This window comes from Struthio camelus, chromosome 2, assembly GCF_040807025.1.
Source record: "Struthio camelus isolate bStrCam1 chromosome 2, bStrCam1.hap1, whole genome shotgun sequence".
Lineage (NCBI taxonomy): Eukaryota > Metazoa > Chordata > Aves > Struthioniformes > Struthionidae > Struthio > Struthio camelus.
This window is the reverse complement of record NC_090943.1, coordinates 5,590,077-5,612,332: the sequence shown is the minus strand read 5'-3', so window position 1 is coordinate 5,612,332 and position 22,256 is coordinate 5,590,077. Positions and strand designations below refer to the sequence as shown.

The 22,256-nt window shown below is 40.6% G+C and overlaps 1 protein-coding gene across 3 annotated transcripts in view; it reads right to left on the bottom strand.

The window, feature by feature from the left end:
* Positions 1–22,256, bottom strand: part of CRHR2 (corticotropin releasing hormone receptor 2) — a 164,436-nt gene that overhangs the window by 14,204 nt on the left and 127,976 nt on the right. For 2 of the 3 annotated variants that reach the window (XM_068934146.1, XM_009669182.2), the window contains 4 exons: positions 20,755–20,827; positions 7,505–7,590; positions 4,052–4,187; positions 2,288–2,329 (listed from right to left, as the gene is read on the bottom strand). In XM_068934146.1, the coding sequence (XP_068790247.1) occupies positions 2,288–2,329; positions 4,052–4,187; positions 7,505–7,590; positions 20,755–20,827 (337 nt within the window). Of the gene's footprint in view, positions 1–2,287; positions 2,330–3,357; positions 3,575–4,051; positions 4,188–7,504; positions 7,591–20,754; positions 20,828–22,256 lie in introns of those variants that run through there. The other variant, XM_068934147.1, reaches the window with a different exon arrangement.

The following is a 22,256-nucleotide window of genomic DNA, read 5'->3' as shown; positions in this document are numbered from 1 at the left end:
TATGGGTATTGAGCAGGGATTTAGCTCACAGATTCAGGTGTTTCTGAGTGTCTGCATACGAGCTCAGTGTCTAGGTAATCATTACAGCCAGTGGAGAGCTAGTCCTTACTGTCAGTGAAGTCTAGCATTGCTCAGCTAAAGAAATAGAGATGTCGGTTGTAGGTAGGATAAGTTGAGAAAGAGATTGTTTTGACTGTATTGACTATAGGCTTGATTTACTAGCTTACAGAGCTAGTGCCATTTGAGAAGCCCCACTGCGTCCCACTTGGCTTCCCACTGCTGCTCCAGGAGGTGTGTATCTTCTATAGGTCCTGTATCATATCTGGCAGACCGTTATAGATGCTCTATAGCCTCTCAAGTGGCACTAGGCATCTATATGTAGGCAACCGAATGAGACCTATATCTCCACTGACTATAACGGAATTCAGGCACCAGATCACTTCCAGGCACCCATGTCTAGACAGCCACGCTGGACATCTTAACTTTGAGCTGATTCTCACAGAAGTGCCTATTTAAACTGTAATAGTAGTGTGACATAACTGGGAAAATCACACAAAAAAACACTGGGAAAATCACTGTTAAGGAAATCATATTCCAGATACACTATTAGATTGTTATCGAGGCACAGAAGAAATACATGAGGTGAATCATTCTGCCCTTTTACCAGCCTGATTACGTCTTAACTCATTTAGGTTACAGCACAGGGGAGGTTGATTTATGGCTTTGGAGGGAGAACTTCAGACTGCCGCAGTGAAGAAGGAGATATTTCGCCCACTTCAAGAAAGCTGAAATAATCCCACAATAGCTAAAAGAATGAAAGCCTGGTACGAGCTGCCTACTGGTCCTAGCCCAGGTCCACAAAATGTAAGTTCATTGAGGCAATGCAAAGTCCTGATTGCCTGTGAAACTGATGGCCTAAGTTCCAGCCCCTGCTGTTCACTGAGTCACCGGTGAAAAAAACCCCAACCCAAACCAAACCAACACAAAAAAACTTACTGCCTCCATGGAAGGCTCTCCTTCTGCATTAATAATGTAAACTTGGGGAATATGACAAGCCCTACTGAAGGGACACACCAAACTTCTAGTGCCTTTAACCTCATCCAGAGAGGGTATAGCACAGAGCCACGCAAAAAGAAATTTGTGCTGACAAGGATGACAAAGGAGCTCAACTACATGGCAAGTTTTTGAGGTAAATGTAGTTCCACAGTTAAGGACAGTTAAGGAGTCTGCACATTTCAGGGAATACATCACCTCTCTATTTATTGAGGCAAATGGAGTGGTCAGAATTTACTGAAAGGAAGTTGCAAAGAGAACTAAAAATTCTCTACTGCCAGTCTATAAAAACAGCATGTGTCTTGTTTGAGAAAGCAGTGTTGCTTCTTTTTCACATCACTCCCAAGTTGTTGGAGAAGAAGGGATATGAAGACAAGCCAGAAAAATACTGGCACTTCACTGGCTCAGGTACAAAAAAATATTACAGAGCAGCTGGGTGGGAAGACATGCCCATTCTTTCTCATAACATCACACATGGAGCCCACAACGAAATTAAAAAGCAGCACATGTGAAATATATACTGATACAGCAGGAATAATTAAGACATGGAATTAATTTCTGCGGAGGCCCAGAATTTAATTGGACAAAGATGACACACAGTGCAAAGAAATGAGACACTGGCAGTGTAAGCAGGAGAAAAGATATAAATCTCTCACACTTTGGGGTGTTAAGTCAAACATTGAGAGGAATTAGTGAGAAATTTCTGGCATAAGTAGCAGTCCCCAAAATTAATACTGAGGAACAGCACGAACCCTGTCCCCCACCCTCTTCTTTAAATGCAACAGCTATTAATCACTCAGAGTTGGGTATCTGCACAGAAAAAGTAACTCACTTAACTCAGCAGGCAATCCCATTATAAAAATGGGTCACCTACAGCATATCCTTAACAAGAGCACAGCTCAGAAGTATGCCCAGAAATCATATTCAGAATTAATGAGAAACTTCAAAGAAGTCTAACGATGAGGAATAAAAATTTTATAGTCTGAGTAGGCTTCTATTCCTCTGCCCTGACCTCCCAGGTGATAATCTGCATTTGATAAAGCTTTGTGAACAAAGGTCACCCGCAAAGAGGGCTGGGAAATTCAGATGCACATTAAGAGAAATTTCTTCTAGAGCACCAGACTGATGTGACTACGACCCCGTGCAAACACGTCTCATTTCCCTAAAACCTGGCAGTCAGGCAGGTTCCACCTCCCAAGAATTGATTACATTGACAGCAGAGGGTACAACTTACCTCACCATTCAAGAAGCAGTAAAATACTGACACAAAGAAACCCTGAAAAGAATAAAAAGTAGTCAGTTATTAGGTAAGTATTTTAACATGCAGAATTGGGGATTGAGCTTTATCCTGAAATCATCCTGAGCATAACCATACTCTTGTTGAGATCATCCACTTCCAGACATATCAAATCTCTACCCTACACTTTCATTAGAAAATACAAGGCGGGTTGCAGCTCACAGATAAAACATGAGAGCCAGAGTCTAGACAGCAGTTCCACTGATCAGAGGGGCAACCGCGCTAAAGTATGTCTACAGCTGCCAGCTGCTTCCCTAAAATGTCACAGGCCTCTCACTTTTCTTGTGTGATGCCTACGAGCTCTATGCGGATGTCACGGATACCACAGGGGGGTCTCAATGGCCTTAGATGGTTGTGCGTGGGCAAATATATCAAATCAGGTAGCTTACATTCAGCTGAGCTGAACTGCACTCCAGGATCTATTAATGGCAATGACTAGACTTCTTTCATGACTGCCAAGACTGTAATGACTATAATGGAAGCTCAGATGAAGACACGATAATACGTTCACTTTTGAACCTGTGAGTGCAGTCCCATCCATTTTGCTTTCAGCAATGATTGTAATGATCTGATAACAGATATTCCCCATGCTTACTTTCTTACATACATCTTCATACCACTAACAATAAAAATAAATACAGTGGCCTTTTTGGAGATATTAAGCATCAGCAGACAAAAAAATTATTTTATGAAATTAAAAATGTGGATTTGTTCACTGGTAAGCGGTAAGGTCCCACTGTTCATAGACTAAAATGGTTATTTTTCTTCTTGGATTTTGTGCTTCTGTTTCCAGTGTGATGCTCTGGGTTTCAAAGCTAAACACACAATCAGTAAAAATAATAATCTAGAGCTCAAAACCTTTGGAACCCACAGCCATAGATTTGGTTTGAGAGCGTGTGCACTGTGTATTTGTATTGATATCCTGAATACAAGAGCACCTACTCCTCTAGCAGAAGTAACAGTTAACGTTAAACACAGTTATATCCAGCTCAAGAAGGTCTTTAGCAGAGGTAAAGCCACAGGACACACCTAAACAGAAGTATGGGGCTAAATGTAGTCTGGATTTGTACTAAGTCCAGAAAGCTGGGGCAATTACTCACCTTCCACTTCCTTATACATCCTGGCCAAACTTCTATTAAATTCAAAGGAAGGAGGAGATGGGATACAAGTCCTCAGACAGCTCGTATGGTCTAATAGCTGAATGTATGCACCACTGCAGGACAGCTAGGATGAGAGGGTGGGCAATATAGTTCACATCTTACGCAAGCAAGCCCAAGGGGTAGAAGCTGTTTTCCATTGCTTTAGCAGCTTCTCATCTAACTCCCAGCTCCCTCTATACGCAGTGAAGAGAGACAGGTCCTTGAGAGTACCCTGGTTCATCCTTCTCTCATAGTCAATTTAGAATGGGATGAAACATCATCCTTCTCTACCAACATTAGAGGGAGCCTAGGTGAAGATCTTCAGCTAAAGACTGAATACACAAATGACTGATGTTAAGGGAGATGAATCCCTCTGCTATGTACCCGAAGAGAGATCTGTGCTCCATATGACATGCTGTGTACATCTGTTAAGTAAACATGAACTATGAAGCTTTTCAACTATTATTTCTATCAATGGACTTCATTGCTATAAGCTTCATGACTAAAGAACAGAGGACCCTTTCAGCAGCAGCTAACACCAGCTATAACCTTGCTCTCCTACCTGAAAAGATTGCAGGAAAGAATTGAAATAAATGAAGACAATCTGGGAAATGTCATCTTCACCAGGGTTGACGAAGAAAAGCATATAGGTGATGCCCAGCAGAGGCAGAAGAACTAATGTTGCCTTGACTGCCTTCCTGTGGGGAGGAAAGAGAAAATAAAGTGAACACAGGAGAGAACAACTACGTTATCCGAACTGCTGCAGAATGACCCAATCCAAACAAATATCTCCTCTAGTGCAGAGAGGACATGAATCTGAGAGCAATTTAGAGCGAAGTGAAGTACCTGCATGAGCTGGAGAAGGAACGTAGGTGCCTCCATAAGCACCTGCATGTGTTGAACAGGGAGTAGCCAAAAAGAAAACAAAAGCATGTCTTAAGACATATCTGCTTAGGGCTGTCCAACATGTACAGTCAACGGAGGAAAGAAGCATTTTCAGAAAGAAATTCACATGCCCACTTCTGTCCTGTTTCTAATCCAAGTGACTGGAGTTAGGGAATACAAGTACTCCCTGCAGGTATCTCCATCTCTCAGGGCACCCTGCTAGGGCATTTTCTGAGGAAGGCCCTAGCAGCGGAGGCCTATTTTTGCACAACGGACTAACGAGCACTTGCCCAGGCAGACATTCAGGTTTTAGATCCTCCTCAGCCTGCCTGCATACGAACAGCCCCAAGGCTCATGACCAGCTTGTTCTATAACCCAGAATGGAAGCTCCTATCCATCCTTCCAGGTCAGGCTGGGTTCTCAGGCAATGACGGTTACAGGTTTCCTAGGACGAGGAGAAGAATTAGGGAGAGAGAGCCTGCTCACATGACTGAAAGGGTGGACAGAGTTTAGCAGGAAGAGCAGGGAAAGAATGACAGCCTCCACTCTGGGTTGTGAAGCAATAGGTGAATTTGCTAGTAACGGTTTCTGACCTGTGCCTGACCACTTGGAGAAAGATGTTCTGGGAGAGTCTTTACCTTTGAATACTGCTGTTGGTCCCCACGCTCTGATTTCTAGTGGTCAAACTGAAACCTTTTCTATATCCCTGCCTTTCTCTCTTCCTCCTCCAGACCGTTTCTGTCCCATCACCAACACTTGTATTAGGCTGAAGCCTTAAGACACTTTTCAGTTCCAGTGAGTGTGATTTTTTTTACACCCCAGGATGAAAATGTGAGAAGTGCATGATTCAGCTGCTGACCAGGACAGTATAGCTGTTTCCATGAGATCTGCCCTATGCCCATCTCTCCTTTCTGTCTGGAGTGTAAATGCTGTATCTGTCGGTTACGTTTGTATATCCAACACATGGCCTAGGGCTAGCTTACAAATAATAAACAAGCAGATGGTGCACAATGAAGCTTAAATGATTATTAACAGAATTATCAGGGGCTATTATTTATTATTTGTGCTGTAATAGCGTCTTGGGATGTTAACCACAGAACAGCACTTCATTTTGCTAGGTCCTGTACAAACGTAGAAGAAAGCAACTTTGCTACCAAGTATCTAAGCATAAAGCAGTGAGAGGTGGCTAAATACAAGCAGTTAGGCGAGCACAAAGACACAGTCAGTGTCATGGGAGAGTAATAGTCTTAAATTAGCTGCCACATCATTTAATACCTGCTTAACAAAGCTTTGAAGTATTCAACTTTAGAGCAACAAGGCTTGCTCCAGGCTTGCTTGGAATTGAATGGGTTTCTATTTAGACTGTGAGAAAGAAGATTCCCTCACAGAGTTTGTAACAGGGATAAGATCACCATCATCTGTTCAAAGTCAAAGACAGTTACTTCAGGTTGCCTCAGAATCTAATCTAAACTGCAGCATGGAGAAATGTATTGAGATTTGAATCAGAGTTTTTTGTCCTACTTCTGTTTTTTTCTCATAAGGTTTCAGTATGAGAAAGGAATATTTTTTTCCTTCATTTCTTATTAAATGATCAGACAAGAAAAATCAGACCACTGCATTAACTTCATAATTGCCCCAAAACCCCAGAGAGGAGTGACAGGAAGAAAACAGATAAAACACGAATGCATTAATATGGCAAAACTGTCTCCAAAGTCAAGAGCAGGCTGATTTGAGGACACGAGGGTTCAAGCCTCAGCTTGGTACACTAAGATTTTGTCTAGAAAGGACTTAGGGGACTGTGGCTGTTTTACTCCACCGAATCTATGCTGTTTCACAAAATGGGAGGACTTCTTTATCGGTAAAGGACCCCAGACTGTCCTCTGAAGGCCCACCTTGCAAGATACTGCAAGTAGGCAGAGTGGATGGGAAACTCAGCATTTTCTGGTAGAGCGCAAAGAATGTTCTTTCGTCACTGTTTGGGGCTGATCTGACGCCAGAAGGTGCCAGGCCACCTTTGTTCTGCTCTCCTTGGCTGAACATCCCTGTCTCTTCCTTTCTGCCACACTAGTTTTTGTGAGGTTGCACCATCACACAGCTCAAGGAACTGATCCACCTGAAAAGCCACCCCATTAAAAGGTAAGGATTACTTCAGGATCAGTTCCCTGACACAACCCCAGTGAGTGGCTACACTAATGCTGGTGCCAACAAATGGGATGGGGCAGAAAAATCCTTCATTCTCACACCTTACATGTTAAAGTAATCATTAAGCCCTACTGTAAATACCTGTGCTTGCACAGTAATCTGTGGACGCAAAGTAATGACACTGCTATTGACTACAGGCAGGAGTGCTTTGACTCAGGTCTTTGCTCTGTTCCCCTTTAACTTCTGACTCTTCTAGGATCTTAGGAAAGCAAGGATTTTAGTACGCGCATAGACATCATTTATTAGGAAGTCTTGATATTGTATTGTTTTGCTTCTACAAAGCTAGAGACCTGGCCAGAGAAGTAATTCGACAGAGACTGAATATTTCTGCTCCAGTTCTCCAGATTAGTTGAATGACAGTCTATTCATCACTGAAATGAGTTATAATACATATATTTATATAATATAATGTATATACTTTTGTACATTTAGAAATTCATAGAATTCCTGTTCTCACTGACACTTCAGCTTTCATTGGAAGGGGAAAAAACTTTTTCTTCCTGAAGAATTGCAGTAAGTTGGCATGAGTCGGGATGAGTTAGCTAATGACATTACCCTGTGCATCTTTCTGTGTGATCCCATCACATGTGCACCAAGGCATGTGAAAGCCTGAAGGAGGTAAAGACGCCCCATGGGGGCTGCTGCAGTGCACATCTGTCCCTGTGCCTGTAAGCCTTGGCTGTCTGCATTGTTTAGGCATTAAAATGGGTTGGACAGAAAAAAATGCAGGCATGCTTTTACAGATAGCCTGCAAAAATAAATATCATGAACCTCATGTGTAAGCTCATGTACAAGCTCAAGGGACAAGAAGGACAACCTCCAAGATAAACAGCGGCATCTGAAAAGACATAGCTGGAACAAGGACAAGACAGGAAAGGCAGTTCTTAGGAATAACACTACAAACAGCAAGAAGCATCAGCTGACTTACCTGTACTGTATTGTTTCTGAAGTGGTTGAAGCTCTCAGTTTTGTCATTAAAATCCTAACTATGTTAAATAGAAATACAAAATTTATCTGCAAAAGAAGGGTGAGAGAAAGAAAAAAAATCAAGTGAGTCAAACAGTCGATTAAAGGATGAGATATACCTGAAAAGGCAGGCTTTGCAGTTCTAATCCAATGGAAATCAATCTATCATCTCTTTTATTTTACCACTGACTGCAGAAGACTCAGAAGTTTACCAGAAATATTAGCTTATGCAACAAATATCCAACAGCAGTTAATCTTTTCAAAACTGCAGTGCAAATGGAGTACAGATCTAATGGTTCCAGTTAGGTGCCTTATTTTAACTCCCTGCCAGACCTTTCCTGGGTGCCATAAGGAACTAAGGGTGGGATTTGCTGGACTACATGTATGCGTCTCCAGGTCAGCCGGTTTGCCAAGGACTGCCCCCCCCCACCCCCCAGATTGCTGCATAGTGGCAGCACCGTGCTGTGTTGATACGGCTGATGTTTGAAACCACCCTCCTATTACACAACAGGCTGTAATGGTTAGGTAGGGCTCTGATGAACAAGGACCCAATGTACCTTGCAGAGAGCTGAATGTGAGCTAGTTACGCTGGACTCCCTTTATACTCTGTGGAGGCTACTCATTTCACGCCACAGGAGAATTTAGAACAGAGCAGATGAATCATAGCTGAAAAATGCCTGTTGTTTAGCACTGTCCTTAAAGTAAAGTGAAATGGTAGATTCACCACTTGCCTTTTTAATCTATTGAGTTGGGTAATTATTAGATCTTTTGAAATCTCACGGCTCAGAATTGGGATTTGCTATAATTACTGCTGATGTAACATAAGCTAACAAGTTTCTTATATAAGTGTCCTCCCAGTGTAAATAGGAAAGAAAAAAAAAAAGAAGATTCTGATTGTGAGGCTGTGATCAGCAGAAGCGCTTGGCATCTTGAGCAAGTCTGGGTTGCTTTCAAAACATAAAGTAGAGTAGTTTGCAACATACTGATCTGTCTCAAAATTTTCAATGATGCACGCTGTGAGAACTACAGAATTGCTGTCTCAGGACCTGCTGGCCTGGAACAAGATATTTATCTTACATGCATTTCCAGAGTCCCAGGGCTCCTGGCATTTTGCAGTCCATGAATGGAGCAATTTTGTGATTGACTTTCAGCTATTTATGAACACTGTAGCAGAGCTGCCAATTTAAAGGTGTTTGCAAAATATGTTCCTTTTTTTTTTCATGTCATGTGGTATATTTCAGTGATTACAATATCTTGACAACCATGTTATTCCCTGGGGTAATCGAAACACTATTTATAACAAACGATGCAGTAGGCATTCATAACAGACAGTGGGAGAGCGCTAATCCTGGGAATCATGTACATTAAATGCTTATGAGAGCTTCCAAAATTCCGCTTTAAGAGTCAATGTGCGATGTTTTTGAAAGGATTTTCTTAGCAGAGCAGGGCCTTGGGCAGTATAAGCAACAAATAAAACAGTGGGGTTTGTCTACTCATTCTTGCTAGCAGTTGTCTTTGCCACATTTAAGAGCTCCAAGTCAACTGATTCTCACTTTATTTATTGGAGACCAAAACTGCTTCAGGTCACTGATTTCACTTGAATGTTAAATTCTTCTCATTGGTGACCGCACAGTTCCTCAATAGAAAGAAGAGGAATGTTCAGCTGGTTGCTACTGAGGGGAAGATAGATGAAGGTGTCCTTCAGCCACAGGAAGAAATGTTCTGCCTCTGAAAATCTACTACCAAATCACAACATTCTTCATCAGCTCAGAGCCAGGTTTCGGTTACTTCTATCAAGGATGAAAAAAAGGCACCAAGCCAAAACTTGTAGTTTTCACAATCATAATGGACGATGCCAAAGGGAATTATAGACTCTTAGGCAAGGTCAAGTTCCAAATATAAGTAGAATTAATCACGTGGGATTAACATGATGAACCGTGCTGGAGAAAGTATTTCAAGTTTCTTGAGTCCTAGTCTGAACTGACAGCAGGAAACTGGAAATTCAAATTGCCATAGGCTGCATCAGAAAAATTAGGGATTTTGATCTTCTCTGAAATTACATTGCAGAAATATGATTCACCAGTCCAGAAGGAGAATTGCTAGCTGAAAAGTTTAGGAGTTACATCACTAGAAGTACTGTTATTCTATATAAACCAATATTTCATTCTCCCACCGTTTACCCTAAGCTCCCCAATGCAAGGGGTACTAAAAGAAAACAACGACAGACAAAAAGGATGCATTCATATTTCTCACCCAGATTTGCATGTATGTTTGCACTGATCCTTGGTGACAGCTGCTTTGCTCATGTAGCTGACAGCGGTAACAGTGTTAATACATACTCTGTACTGAGTATAACTAAGAGCTAAGCATCCCACAAAAGCCACATCGAGGACAGAATTCAACTATTTAAGCACAGATACGTAGTGCCATTCAAGGTACTCTTGCATAGCCAAGCAATACTGGTGGCACTGGTACATGTGACACAGGGCTGATAAGAGACTGCATCTGCCTAGAGCATCAATAGGAAAGCAGGTAGGATTTCCCATAGTCCCTAAAATGAAACACGCATGCCCACTTTCAGCAAGCTGCCCCAGGTGTGAGAGGAAAGACTGCTAGGAACAGTATTATGACATTAAACCACCTTCCAGATTGGTAGAGAGGAACACTGAGGTCAGAACAGACGCCTCAGCCACTCACCCTGACTTCTCTTCCCAGGTCTTGCATTGAATTTGCATTGAATTTGCTGCATATCCTCAGTGACTTGCGCCACAGCGTTCAAACTTAGGGGTCTGCAGGTAGAAACTAAAATCCACCCGTGGAAGTACTCAGTAAGCTGGAAGTCTGCCGTTTAGAGTGCCTGTGACGCTGCCTCTTGCGTTACCGCATGTAGGAATGTATGTGTCCACCAGGTGGATGTTCTTGTAAACATTCCAGTGTCATCCTGTTGTCCCTCTTACATGTCTTTCCCCAAATTCCCCTTTGCTGTGCAACCTCTCAAACGACAGAGAGGAGGCTATAGGTCTCACTCCTGCAGTAAAACTGAACAGCTTTGCAGAAGGCCGTAAGGTATGTATCTACCCTTGAGCTACTCACCTTTAGCTCCTTTAACAACCAATGGAGAAAAATAGCTAGCTCTACCGTGTTGTTCCTCTCATCTATCTGAGATGGCTACTTCAGCATGAGATGACTCTCCTCACTTTGAAATGCCTCGTTCTTTCTGCTATATAGAATGTGACTACTAATGCGACTTGCACAGACAGGCAGCCAAGACTACAAATATTATACGTTCAATTGACTAAACCCAGGCAGTGAGGACCATTTTTGGTGCCATGGTGTATCCTGCCTAACCTCAAGCTACTATTTCAGAAAGGCATGCACTTTCTAGAGGGTCTGTGACATCTCTGCCAGCCCCATGTGGGACTGCTAGAGCAACTCAAAAGGTACTAGGCACCTATGTTTAGGAAAAAGGATCTTTATTCTGAGTTAGGTGAAATGAATCCTATCTGGATACTCTTAACATTTCCCAAAGGAATAACAGTTCTGCATACAAAGTCACACTGATTTGCAAAAGGGCATGAAGGAACAGAAGACTTCTTTGGCACAAGGTCAGTTACTGTAACCCATCTGCCATTTTGCCACAGTAATAACTGTCATTTACAGAAAATCTGTCCCACTGCTCACCCAAGGCTTCAGGAACATTGATCCCAAGTTCTACCACACTTAACTATAGAAACAGAGGCAAACCTGAGAAGTTTATTTCCTGACCTGACTCTCATTAATGGCTACTCTATAAACAGCAAATCCAGATCCAAACCTCCCCTGGATTCTTAAGGAGGGTCTCAGTTGTTCTAGTGACTACTGGAATGATTCTGATTTACATGCAAACATGAAGGCTCTGGTGTTTATTTCTTTTATACAGCACTTTGAAGGAAGAAAGCTCTTACAATTGCCAAGGGAGTTTTCCTAGAAAAGAGCCTCTGTACTTCATCTAGCAAAGTACACAATTATCTGTCAATGACTTTTCTATTACTGATAGAGCTCTGTGTCAACAAATTAATTTCTCTCAGAACTGGACAGCTCTGACAAAACCCACACATCGATTCCTCAGATGGAGACTGATGAACGCATTTTTAAGATAAGTAATGATGACAGGCAGCACATTCTATTTTTAATTTATCTTTAATCTGATCTGATAATTTTATTCATTTTTGTTTATTTAATATGTTTTCCACTTCTTAATGGACATGAGAAATAAGGAACTTTCATTTGATATATATTGATGGACAAATGAGTTCAAAGGTTAGATTTTGAAGGTATTAAGAACAGCTTCTTATTCTCTTACTGTTATTTATGATGTGCCAAGGATATCCTTATTGCTGAAAGAAGACCCACTACAACTACAACTACAACTACAACTACTAAGCAGCTACAGCTGGGAAAGAAGTGGTTTCCGTATATTGCCAGAGCTTTGAAGGTTTGTTGTTTCTTTTTCCCAAACTGGGATGAAAAGTTAGAGCCTCAAAATGGCTTTGTCAACAAGTCATTCAAAAAGCATTTGGATCACTTGTTTGGGCAATGATCAATTTTAATCCGAACATTCCAACCCAGAAGTCCTTTCAAAACAAAAATAACTTTCCCATAAAAGATTTCTGTCATTAAAATTTTCTATCATAAAAATTGTTAAACTCTCTATGAGTTGAAATTCATCTCCCTTAGTGAGATGATATAGCCAAAATATTCATAAAAGACAGAATTCTGACTGTGAAGGCTTCTTTGCAGTTATCCTTATAACTCAGGCGGTTAAACAGGAAGTCATCATGCTGTTCTCCTCCTCTTGTAGAGTTTAATGGGCAATTAGCATTTATTTTGCCCATTTCTGCTGTGCTTCCTATTTTACGCTTCACAGAAACCTTGTACTTCTACACTTCCCAGAATGTTTGCTCCTCCTCTTTACTCCCAGGAAACGTAAATATTAATGTAATTAGACCTTGCATTTTTATACAATGTGGGAAAGTGCACCCCAGGATTAGGTAATCCAAATTGGCATCAGAGCAGTCATATCAGCCAGAGCGCTATATACTGTCATCTTCACCTCAGATGAGTAGTCTATCATCAGCTTCTTAACTCCTCTTCATAATTGTTCTGTCACACTGTCCTGACACGACTCTCAGGCAGGGCCTTTTATTACAGAAGTTCCCCTTTCAAAGGTCACAGACACCATAATGATTCCTTTTGACATACAGAAAAGTGCTGGAAAATATTATTTGATCAGGAATAATAAGATGTTATTAAGAAGAGTGAGATGTAATACAGTGGATGGTCAGGATCTGGGAGACCGTGCAAGAGTCTCCCCAAAGCAACAGTGAAGAACCATCTCTTCAGGCAAGCAGAGTAGGATTATAGACATCCTGAGGAAATGGACTAGATGGAATCACATTTTGGTGGGGTAGGAAGGGGGAGGTAGATGAATAGACACCTTTCTCAGCTAGTTTCTCTGTTACAGCTCAGCATATGGACCCTCGTCTTTGTCCACAGTTACCTAAGCCTAAGTCTAAACTCAAACCCAGTCACAGCTAGGATCACACCAATCCCCCTGCTAGAGCCCTCAGTCATGTATGATCATGTCCACAGCCTCCTTTACGATCTTATGACCCCAATTGTGAACCTCTCACTACTGTGTCTGGCCTCCTACCTCTTCTAAATGGACAGGTGTCTCTCTGACAGGCCTTCCTGGCTGCTCTGAAATGTCTTGCATTCAAAAGGCTTTGTTAAAGAAACACTGCCAGTTTCTCCCCAGTCAAGTCACTCACCATGGTGTCTCCAGCCACATGAGAGTTGACAGGGCTTCTCTCCAACTATTTCACCCACCAAGCCAGGAGAACATTGAAAGTTTTAACACCAGTAAAAATATATCCTACCAAAACCAACAACGCACACAGAAAGCTATTGCCTAGAGGGAATGATGGCACCTCAACAACCAAATCATCACACCAGCACATTAACGATGACCAAGATGACGTGACAGCCTAAAAACTGGGCATACTGCTAGGAATGGTCTACTAGGCAGATCCCCCGGCTGGGCAGTGTAAGTTGCCATGTGTGGATGGTAAGAACCTCAAGAGAAAATTCAAGATGCAGTCTTCTTTCAAAGAGGAACCATTCAGCGTCTCACTGATAAAATGAAATATCCTAACTGGAAAGGATGAGTACAGGGAGAGACTTCAGAGGATGGCCAATGAAAATTGATTTTGCAGAAATTTTTCTGAGCAGCTGCTGCTGGTCATGAGAGGTTCTTACTGGCTATGAAACAAACAAAATTAGAAATTATAGAAAGAGACATGGAGAACTGAGAGGTCAAAGAAACAACTGCAGGAGCATACATGGTATTAGAGATTTTTTTTTCTTGCAAAGACATTCTCTTTACCAGTTCCCTGTTCTTCCACAGCTAACAAGATTGTAGACTTGTCATATCCTTGACATATCCCTGCCATATTCCTACCTGACATTTACCACCACTTTCACTAGCTTGCAAGCATGCTGTCAAAGCCAGATGCTCCTAGGATGTAGGATCACAGTCCATCAAGAATTTATCTCCAGTCCTGCCCTGATTGTTATTACTGTCTTCCTGTTGTTGATGTTCTGTAGCTCTCTGAACTGAAAGACATGTTAGAAAAAATGTATGCAACAATTACGATGCAAAGACACTTATATTCTTTAGAAGTGAAAGTGCCTACATAGTGTTAGGACAATCACACAAAAGCATCAAGGAGCACGTTGCAAGAAAAGCTTTGATGCATGAACAATTTGCTACAGAGCAACAGCTTGCTGCATCATCTGAGCCATAGTAAATTCCTATGCGTGTGCTCTTAGCTTACAGGAAAAAGAGATGGGTAGGAAGTGGCCTTCTGCATCCTAACTCCTTGCATTTTTTAAAGACCATTGATCTTTTTGAATGGTCACAATCTCATGGCCAAATTCCTGCACTGAATATATCTTCATTCAGCAATTTTTATTTTTATTTTCTTCATTTTTAAATTTGCACCCAATTTCAGAGATTTCCCTGAAGTACCTAATGAAAGATTTCCCATTAGCACCTAATGAAAAATTAAAGCTCCCGTTTTCTCATTTTTATATGGCAGTTTCACATTATTTTTCAATCTCACCTCAGCAGACATTACACAGGAAATTCTCCCTGTTTTGTTCACTGAGTTGTAGCTCTATTTACAGCTGTATTTTTTCTAGTCTGGCAGTCTGTGTTACATGGCACCCTGCAGTACCCGGTGAATCATTTTTATAAACACTGGGCTGATTCCAGTCCCTCTTAAATGGTGTTGCTATATACCCTAAAAATATTACAAGATGCATCTAGATCAACTGGATGCTATTTTCACAGCACTGACTTTTTAAAGACCTGAATGTCAAAAAGATCATTACACTGATAAATGAGGACACAGGACTGGAAGAATTATTGAGTCAATTCCTACTGCTATTGTAAACAGCTATATTGAAACATCATTTTGCACAAGTGTGAAACACCTTCTCAAATAAGTTCTTGCTATTCCTTTACTTCTATTGGAAGTCAGTTACTGAAGCTTATTTTTATGAACGCTAGAAACCTTATTTGTAGCTTAAATATATTCATGATCCTTATGGCAATTTCCTTGTCAACAAACCTTTAAAGCTTAAGTAACTTCTTTCCCTTCTGTGACATATTTACAGTGACCAACCATATCTTTCCACAGCCTTGGTTCTGGAAAGCTAAACAAACTGGGACATTTACTGCAACTTTCTTCATGACATGGTCTTACAGAACACAGTCTTCAATGATCTAGAAAGAGGAATGAACAGCAGGCTGACAGCTAAGCTACTCAGGATAGCAAAAATAGAAGCTGATTGCCATGAGCTGTAAGACACTCACAATACTAAGTGACCAAGCAATAAAATGGCACATGAAATTGCATGATATAAAAATAATGCAATGAGGAAGTTAAGTATACATGCAGAGTTATGAACTCTGAGTATTTTCACTTAGACAAAAGACATTGGAATTATACTAGCTAGCTCCCTGAAAACTTCATCGCCGTTCCCACTAGTGCTCAGAAAAGGAAATATAAAATATTTGGAATTACTGAGAAAGAAAGAGAAAATAAAACAGAGAACGTAATGCTGCTATAAAAATCCATTGGTGTGGTCACACCATGAATATCACAGCTAGCTCTAGCCTTGCCACCTCAAAAATGCTACAGTAGAATTGCAACACAAAAAGGTCATGTAAGTATCAGTCATAGGATGGCTTCCATACCAGGAGCACTTAAATAAACTAGAACTCTTAAGCCCAGAAAAGAGAAAATGAAAGCAGGAGATGACAGGGGGTTTATGAAATCCTGGAGCAAAATGCGGAAGGTGAGTAAGGACTATTTTGTCATTGTCTTTTCTAATACAAGAGGCAGGGGGAAGCAACTAACATTAACAGCTGGTGGCTAAAAATAAACAAAGGGAGATGCTTTCTTATTAAACTTGAAATTGAACAGTGGAACTCATTTCCACGGAATACTGTCCATTTTTAAAGTTCATTGGGATGCAAAATACTGTGAAAAAAAATCATTGGAAAGAACCATCAGCAAAAATTCAGTGTAAGGACACCTTTTGGCGCTTAAGACGTCTCTTTGCTCCAACCTACTTGAGGATGGGAGATTATTCTAGGGATGTATTACCATACTCTTGCTATATTTTTATTACCTTTCCTACACACCTGCCACTGGCCGCTCTTGAAGAGAGATAATAGGTGAGGAGAATTTTTGGTCTATGTTACCGTGGCCGTTTTTATGTTCTTAGGCAGTGTGCCTTTTACAAAGACATTCAGTTTCAATGTAAAGCTAATAGGGACGCACAGCAGGTCATCGTTACTGATTAGCTCATCACAAAGACCACTTCAGTACACGTGTCAGTTGTCTCCTGGGCAAAATTTCATATTGCTATAAGGATGAGCCCATCTTCTTAAGGACACTTAACTCTTCTACACCACTTGTCATTCAGGGATCTCAAAGCATTTTTACAAAGCAGAATAAGTACCATTAAGCTTGCATTATAGCTGAGGAAACTGAGACCTAGAGCAGCAATATAAGTTGTTCAAAGGCAAATAGTTGATGAAGGCGGGGACAGAAGCAAAATCCAAGTCTTCCTTTCAGCTCATATACCCACTTATGTCAGCAGTAATTGGTTGTGGTGAATTATTTTCAAGTGGATCCAAAAATCAGAGGTTAGAAAACTGTTAAGTTCTCAAGTACAAGGAAAAAAAAAATTCTATTAAATCTGAATGTAAATTTTGAACAACCTAAATATTTGAGTTAATTAGCTGGGGAGCCCGAGATCTGCCTGTCTGAGAAATTGAAATGTTAATACAATCTTAACTCTGAGAAATATTGCAGAGCAGTTCATATTCAAGGTCAGTTCACAACACTGGTTATTGAGAAAAAAAGCAGGTCAGTTAACTGCCGCCATTGCCTCTTTTCTGAGGGTCCTCCTCTGATCTTGCTGTGCTTTCACGGTTCACCAGTTCTTTGACAGGGATTATATTTAACATTGCATGTAAGAAATTTATTTTTCTTAATAAATTCATGCTGAAATTCAGTTCTGTGGTATGCATTTCCAGCCCTTTTCCCCTTAGGGGTAAAACTCTAACCTTCAGGCAAGGGTGTAGCACTAAAACCTGGTTATGCCATTCTGAGGAAAGAAATCAGAATCAAAAATCTGCTAATTCCAACAGAAAATGCCTAAAAGAGTGTATTTTCTAGTGCTGTCAGGAATTGTATTTCAAGTATCCAATGCACTGGATACCTAGATCTTTCCTGGCATATGTTCAAACCAAAATCCATTCAGGAATGAAACCAAAAAGGATGATTAAATACATTTTTTCCCTCACATTTTTGTCAGCAAAGACACGAGTTTGTTTGTTGCACAAGGTACAGCTTCAGCATTTATACCTAGAATTTCCTTTGTCTCTGAAACTGAAGCAAAAAACTTCAAAGACTTTTGTCCTATTTCCTTATTTACAGCCCAAGTCAAGATTCTGGTTTCTTCTAAAGACAAATAAGAAAGCAATCAAACAAATGTGTGTTTTGATTGTTCAAAATTCTCATACCCTGAGACTTAAGTTGAGAATAATATGGTTCAGGGATGAACTTGAGGACTGCAAAACTTGAGGATTAAAGGGGCTTTGTTCTTGGCCAATCTGTATTTTCCCAGGGCAGATCAGGATTGCTGCATGACCAGTTTCTTGGTGCTACGCCATTTTGTGGTGCAGCAGTTCAAAGAACAGAGGGAAGGAAATGAGAAACTGAGACCATTGGAAGTAATTTTTGGCACACTAAATCATCCTGTCTTTCAAAGAGACTCAGGCTCTTTAAAAGTGGACTTTAGTCTTCTGTAGCTCAAAACAAGAACAATCTAAATCATATTGACACTGCCCAGTATAATGATGGCTCCTGAACACCCAGTTATGCTACCATCGTTTAACAAGTAACTAAAACTCAGCTGAGCTGTACATTAGGCACTTGGTTCTTAACTAACCAGAAATGTACAATTCTCTGAATTAGCCAAGTCCTCCTTCTCTAGGAGTGAAATCAATTTTAACTGCCCCATGCTGAGCATTCATATGTGGACAGGTACTGGATTTTAATGGAATCATGGCAGCTTTTAGACTGAGGTAATAGGATTTTATGCCTATATTAGGAAATATTATTAGGATATATAATAATAATATTATTAGGAAATAATATTAATTTCTTCTTAAAAATCTTCCCAGAATTACACTGGGATAGTTCTCCCACAGAATCTTCCTGGACGCTCTTTGGTAAAACACAGACTTCTGTTTACCCAACATTTTAAATTTTTCATTAATTCAAATCCAATTCATTAATTGTGACAGAAAGAGGTCACAAAATTGTATTATTTTTGAAATCTTTACATGTTCTATGTCTGCTGGCTTTGTCCACTGGAGGGAAGAGGAAAGCAGGCAGCTGGATTTAGTCCTTTGTTCCTATCTACATTAAAGCAGAAGCATACTGACATACTCGGGAGAGATCTTGACTGTGTTGCCCTGGGTACATGGCAGATGTCAAACTTCAGTGCTCTTAATGCAAAACTTCTCACAGCATCCTTGAAAGAATCAGTAACTCTAACGACAATAAGTGATACTGAGTCATTATATATAATTTGATTTGACTTGCATAAGGATCATAAAATGAGTCTGTCTAGTTTCTTTAACATTGAGTAGAGCCATGTATTTTTAATTATAAATAGAAGACTTAACAGTCATCCAAAAAAATGTATTTTTCAAAATTGTATTTTGCCAGTCAAGGGAATACTGTAACATGAGTTTTCTAATTTGCATTTTAGACTAAATTTTCAGAGAACTCTTTTCCTCACTCAGTGATGCTTATTTTGGGAGCAATCATAAGGAGAATGAAAAAAGGGTTTGCCCTTATATGATTTCTTTAAATTGTATTTGCTGCTCCTCACTCCACAGTGCAATTGCTGTTGTTATTTTATTACCACTTTAATCAGAACTCAAGTGCAAGCCAGTGTGGAAAAGTTTGATTCACAATATCAATTCAGGGCAGTACGTTTCGGCAAGATCAGGGCTGGGTTTGGTTATTGGCTCAGTCTAGAGCAGCCTCAGAGCTGTTCTAAATTAGAGGCAGACATAATGGCCTGTAGTAAGGAGGTAGCCTCTAATGTACCTTTATTTTCCATGCTTGTTTGTGGTCTCTACATTGAAAGGGCTTTCTGGTGAAGAATAAGGCTATTCTCATGACTCTGAACTACCTATTTGCTAGTATTGTATTTGCTAGTGATCCCATCCAAGAAATTTACAGGCTCTGTTGATTGCCAGAGGGAGGTGAAGGGGTATGGTTCACAGTTCAGCCCTCTAGGCAATGCTATGAAGACTAAATGAGCTGAGTATTGCAAGCTTACTACCTTGTGATGTCTAAACAGGATTTGCTTGCAAGTAGGTCTCTGTACCAGTGAGTCAATTTACTTTGAAGCTGTTTTTACTTTTGGGATAGCACGCACATCAGCGTGTTTCTTGCCGTAGTTTGCAAAGAAAAGACTTTTTACATGAAAAAGACTTCTACTGCCTTTTTGCCTCCGTTCATCTGCACACAATAAGACGTTTGCTGCATCTTAACAATTAGCACAAAAAAATAACCCTCCTGATTTCAGTTTAGGAATCATTCAGTTTAATAGCTGGCTTCCTAGGCAACAGAGAAGCTATTTTCATGCTGAATCACACGAAAGGTACAGCACTGACAAGGTGATAGCTCAAGGCTCCTTAGCCTTGAAAAAGCTGACAGTGGCTGCCTATTCCTGAATCTTTGTGCCTTGTCCATAAAGGTTGAGGTGGCATAAGGGACAGCTCTAGCCATTCTAAGTTCCCTGGGTGGGGGGACTCCACTGAGACCTGGGAATTCTTTGTCAGGACAACTGCCTCCTTGCTAGTTGTTTTTTACTACAAAGGGATGGAAAAGTCGAATTGGCTCTTTTAGCATCATCCTTTCTAATTGCATCGGCCTTTCCCATCCACGCCCAGTATTTTCTGGGAAAGCATCACTGCATTTTAGTTGAAGGCTCAACATGGTTTATGAATGAACTTCCACTCTTTCTCTGCCCACTGTTGGTTGCTACCAGGGACAGAGTGCTGAGCAGAGAAACAGCTTGTTAATTGTAGGCTGCACTGAGAAGGAAATTAAAAAGGAAAGGTAACAAATACACTGTAACGATGGAATGAAGAAGAGGCAGTTGACTATATAAGGAAATATATTTTCTTACTGTAATTACTACATTGTTCTAATAACGTGTATGACGGAAGCGCCCTCGTTCTCAAGCACCTCAAGCGGAGGAGCAGATATTGTAACACACCGACTGTTTTTTGAACATTTTTCCTTTCTAATTCTCAAAACACTCTACAAAGGAAGGCAAAGCGAATAACAGAGAGAGCTGAAATGAATGACCTAATGTCAAGGAAACAACCAAAAACAGATCTCAGCAATTATGACTTTCAGTGTTAGCTACTGTGGCTTCTTGAGAGAACAGCTAAGGATGTTTGACATTATTTGTCTTATTTTATATAAAAGTGGAACATCATAGGCGCCTATCAAATCATCCCTCTATGGAAGATGGCAATGTCCTTCCACCCACACACATCCTTACCAGAAGAACAAGAATCACTGGCCCTTGATATATATAGTCAATATACTTTCCCGGTTCTTTTCCAAACCAGCATCTGTAAGAAACAAAACAAATAATAGAATCATTTATAAGTGGCAGTTCTTTTAAACGGACTATAAAGTCAAGGACACCATAGAGAAATGTGCCCTTATGGCCCTGAGTTGTTTCATCATTCGCACAACAGGCAGCTGATTGAGTTTTCTGCTACAAAGTCTTCTATTTGGACACAGACCTGAGCCCCATTTTCCCCTCCCTTTATGTTCCCACTATGTTTCTGACTATTGCCCATGTAAGTATTTCCAAGAAATGTGAGAACCAGCTGTAAGAAAGTGCAGAAGATATCTCCTGTTGGATCTGAAAAAGAAAAGGAATGAAATAAATATTCTTTGGAAGGAAAAAAGATCTGTTAATGAATTGTAGTGCCCATAGACACTTCAGTTCCAAAAAAAGGGCCTACTGCTGTAGCAAATGTTTCTCAAGCTCTGTGTAAATAAGGTACTGGATGAATGCGCAGTTCATCTCATTGGCTTTGAGCCATTTTGGAGACCACAAAATCCAGCATGTAATACAGAGACCTTTTTTCAAGCTAGGAAAAACCTGATCCAACACTTCCCAAAGGAAATGAACTTACTTGGGCGACGAAAACCATAGCTAAAGCACTGGGCCTCAAACTAGCAGAAAGCCTGGATGTGTCATGTGCGCCTGAGTCCTAGCTTGACTTTCACTTCCACTAATAGCATATGTTTTTCTCCTTGCTGAGTTATACAACAGACTATGCCTGCGCTTTCACAGTGACCCATACTGATACACATTCTATTTCCTTAACTGAGAGAAATAAATTAGATATATTTATGTTAGTAAATTAACCAGAAACAGGACTCAGGCCCGTACTCATTCATTTACTGGACAACCATTATGTTGTCCTTAGTGCAGTTTTGGCCCCGGTCAAATAATGGCCAACTCCCAAACATTTCCTGGGGAACAAATCTGGAGTTAGCATGAACCAGAGACCATTCTCAACAGTCTACAAACTGCACATACTGTGATTTGGAGGCCAAGACAGTCCAATAATATGGATGTGAGTCACTCTATGCCATTTGGCCTCCAGCCTCAGGAATAATTCTGGTCCAGCTAATTTACCAGTATGGATACAGCCACAAAGTCTAGATCTTCCTGCTACCAAGCAGAGATGACTTTGCTGTCATAACCCCGTATCGTCTCAGTCACTGGAGCTCCAAATCTTGTCACTTAGGAGTCAGATTTTGGAGTTCCCTTCATGGATGCCACATAGTGAGTCTATAAAGGCAAAAATGATGACTTCCCTGTGTTTGCCTTGTCATAAAAGATAAGCTTGGTACTGCTGGAGACATGAAAATGGGCAATTCCCGAGCTAAGGTGACCATGGAGACACATGCAGATTTGCACTTTTACAAACATGCAAGACATAAATAACATATGTTGCCTCAAAGAGTTTATAACCCATA